At 55.0% G+C, this 3,241-nt stretch overlaps 2 protein-coding genes across 2 annotated transcripts in view; one reads left to right on the top strand and one right to left on the bottom strand.

Moving 5' to 3' along the window:
- Positions 1-1,052, top strand: part of LOC115948888 (immunoglobulin superfamily containing leucine-rich repeat protein 2-like) — a gene marked incomplete at its 5' end in the record, with an annotated part of 10,229 nt that extends 9,177 nt beyond the window's left edge. The window contains one exon of the mRNA XM_031064479.1: positions 3-1,052. Within this exon, the coding sequence (XP_030920339.1) occupies positions 3-98 (96 nt within the window). The remainder of the gene's footprint in view (positions 1-2) is intronic.
- A 1,420-nt stretch (positions 1,053-2,472) lies between these two features.
- Positions 2,473-3,241, bottom strand: part of STRA6 (stimulated by retinoic acid 6) — a 17,535-nt gene continuing 16,766 nt past the window's right edge. Inside the window, exon 16 of the mRNA XM_031064478.1 lies at positions 2,473-3,238. Coding sequence (XP_030920338.1) covers positions 3,063-3,238 — 176 coding nt within the window. The 3' untranslated portion in view covers positions 2,473-3,062. The remainder of the gene's footprint in view (positions 3,239-3,241) is intronic.

Below are 3,241 nucleotides of genomic sequence, written 5' to 3'. Positions count from 1 at the left end.
TCGTCTACCGCGTGGCCGGCCAGGCCCGGAGCGGCGCGGGAGCCCGGCAATTCCGCCTGGGAATTCTGCTGCTGGCTCTGGGGCTGCTGCTCTGGTGAAGGGCGGGCGGGCGGTGCCTCAGGATTCCCGTTTTTTCCATAGTTTTCCCTCTCGTAGTGCCTTTGCTGAGCTTCTGGCATCCGGGAGCGCTCCGGAGCCCGACGGGGCCACCGCAGGGGTGGTGATGCAGCCCTTGCCGTTCCCGTTCCTGGAGGAACTCAGGGAACGTGGGGTGGATCCAGCCCGGATCCAGCCGGGATCTGCCACCAATTCCCGGCTTTTGTCCCTGCCCAGATCTGAGGCAGCCGCAGGAGGTGACAGTGGTGACAATCCCGCCCCAGAGCCACCCACGGCTGCTGCCGGGGAGGGATCCAAGGATAAAATCCCTGGACGTGGGGTCTTGGGGGACACGGATGGGACAGAGGATTGGGTTGGACCCACAGCCTTGGATTGGGAAGAAATTCACCGGTTTTATCCCTGTAGGAGCATTCCGAGCACCTCCAAGGCCTTGGAATGCTGCAGGAATCCCAAAAACCCCCTGACCTCCATCCCAAAAACCCGCCTGGACTGGACCCACCAGGCTTGAGCCAAAGATTCCCAAAGTGTTCCCGGCGGGAATGGGGGAAAGATTGGGAACAGCAGAGAAGCTGAGCTGCCTTGAAGCCATAAATATTCCCCAAGTGCTCCAGAATTCCCGGCGGGACAAATATTCCTTCTCCGGGTGTCCCGGGAAACCCTCGGGGGATTTTGGGAATGTCCATGGCCCCCGGACTGGGAAACAGCACCGGAATTCGCAGTGGGATCTGGGCACACCCTGCAGCCCCCTGGCCTTGTAACGCCCTGTAGGGACAGCAATAAATGCCTCTAATTAATGCCTTTAATTAATGCCTTTAATTAAGAAATACCCATCATAAACACCTGTAATAAAAAAACAATTCTAATAAATACCGTGAATTAATAATTACTTTTTTTATAAACACCTTGAATAAACTCCTTTTTTTTTATCTAAACCAGCTGGGCTTCGCTTGGTCTGTGCATCCCAAAATTCCCTGAGACGGCCACTCCTGGGCTCCCCCCGATTGTCCCCAACCCTCCTGGATCAGGGGACACTTCTGTCGTTCCCAGCTATCCCAAATCCTCCCCAGTGCTGGAGAACCCCCAAAACCTTCCCAATTCTGGAGCATCCCAAGATCCCCCAAATTTCCCTGTTCCCCCCCACCCCAAACCCCCAAAATCCTGGGATATCCCAAAATCCCTCCCTGCAGCAGCTTGGGAATGGAATCGACCCCAAAATCAGAGCCTGGATCTCTCCAGCACCAAAATTCCTTATCCAGAGGGATTTTAGTGAAAGGGCAGCCGAGGTCTCTGTGGGAAGCTCTGGGATTCCCACAAACTTTTCCCACTGTGGGATAAAAACCGCGGCCCCAGTGGAAGTTTTGGGTTCATTTCACAGGATCCGACTTCTAAACTCCATTTTATCCCTGGGAATAGCGAGATCCAGGATTATTCCTGAAATTCCAGCTGGGATGGATGGGGTGAGGATGCGGATTTGGGGTTTCCAGACGAGCCGGGAATCAACAGGAAGGGGAAGAAATTCCCGAATCCCGCCCAGGGCGCTGCTGCTATCCTGAAAACCGCACAAATTCCGTGGATCTCCAGGGAGCCTTGGGTGGGGCTGTGGAAACTGATCCCAAAATTCAGCCCCGCCCGTAGCATGGAGCTGCCACAGATTTTAGGGATTTTAAAATGGATTTTAGAGATTTTTTGGGATTTTTTTTAAAAAGATATTTTGGATATACCTGGGATTTTTAAAGGGATTTTTAAAGGGGTTTTTAAAGGGGTTTTAGGGTCTCTTTGGAGCTGCAGGGGTTGGGATGGTCTGGGAAGGAATCCTGGGAAAAGGGAGGAAACCCCAAAGCATGGGAATCACCCCCAGTGCCCCCGAACCATCCTGAGGGTGCTGGGAACATTCCAGAGGGAGGGAATGGCATCCCTGGGATCCTGCAGAGAGCAGCTCTGGCCACTTCCAAGGAAATCCCAGCATGATCCGGCATCTCCATGCAGGGCGGGCTGAGAATTCCCAAGGGAATCTTGGAGTGTTTGGGATCCACCAGGAGCCTGCTCATTCCAGCTCAAAAAGTCAGGAATTCCGGGATTTAAGAGCAGGAAGAGGTGATCCAGCACCACCTCATTCCCATCCCGATGGTGTTTTATCCCCAAAATTCCCCGCTCCCATTCCTGCCCTTCCCAAAGCTTTGGGAACGTGAAGGGAGCGGTTTTCCTGTAAAACTTCCCTAAAGTGGGATCACGGATCAGATCCCTGAAATCTCTGCTGGGTGAGGCCATCCCAACCATTCCCTGGATTCGGGGCTGGGGTGGTCCCAAATCCTGTTGGAAGGGGGAATATCCAAGGAAAACTGCACATCCCAGGAGTAGGAACGAGGTATCCATTTATTCTCCTTCCCCTGCGCTTCCCAGCGAGGTTTTCCATGGATCCCAGCCCTGGAAAACCTTGGGATCACCACAAAACTGGGATTGGAAGAGGATGGGGAGGAGGGTGGGATTTGATCCTTCAAAAATCAGGGGAAAAAAATGTCCTGGGAGTGGATGTGGAGCCCAAATGGAGCCAGGATTAGGAAGGGAGAAGCCGGGAATGGGAATTTTCTCCCACATGGAGTTCCCGGGGTAATTCCTGGTGGTTGAGAATTCCTTTGACCGACTGGGGATCCCTCCGAGCTCCTCTTCCAGTTCTCTGGGAATTGTCTTGTGCTGGAAAAGTGGCTGAGAACCCAGCTGGCTGCAGGAGTGAATCCCAAAATATTTCAGGGATGCTGGTAGCGTTTTCCTTGGCTCGGCTCCATCCAGGCTGGGCTCAGAGATGTCACCTCTGGACCTCGGGAGTGGCGTGGCGCAGATTTTAGGGATAAACCCTCGGAGAGAGTCCGCAGGCTGGGAAAGGGCGCGTGGGAAGCACCCGAAATTCAGGGATGGGAGATGGAAGATGGGATGGGATTCCCGGGAATTCAGGGCCTGGGAACGCCGAGCTGGGCGCCGTTGGCCGCGGGATCGGCCAGCGCGGTTTTTCGGGAAGCGGTCAGCGAGGGGTTGTGCAGGAGCGTGTAGGCCACCCACCAGCGCGCCCGGATCCGCCGGCTCCGCGCTCTGCCCGGAGCCAGGGGCTTGGGGTGGATCAGCTGGGGGG

Source organism: Geospiza fortis, unplaced genomic scaffold, assembly GCF_000277835.1.
Source record: "Geospiza fortis unplaced genomic scaffold, GeoFor_1.0 scaffold628, whole genome shotgun sequence".
In the NCBI taxonomy this organism is placed as follows: Eukaryota; Metazoa; Chordata; class Aves; order Passeriformes; family Thraupidae; genus Geospiza; species Geospiza fortis.
Note: the sequence above shows the minus strand (reverse complement) of the source record. Positions and strands in the feature narration are given on the sequence as shown.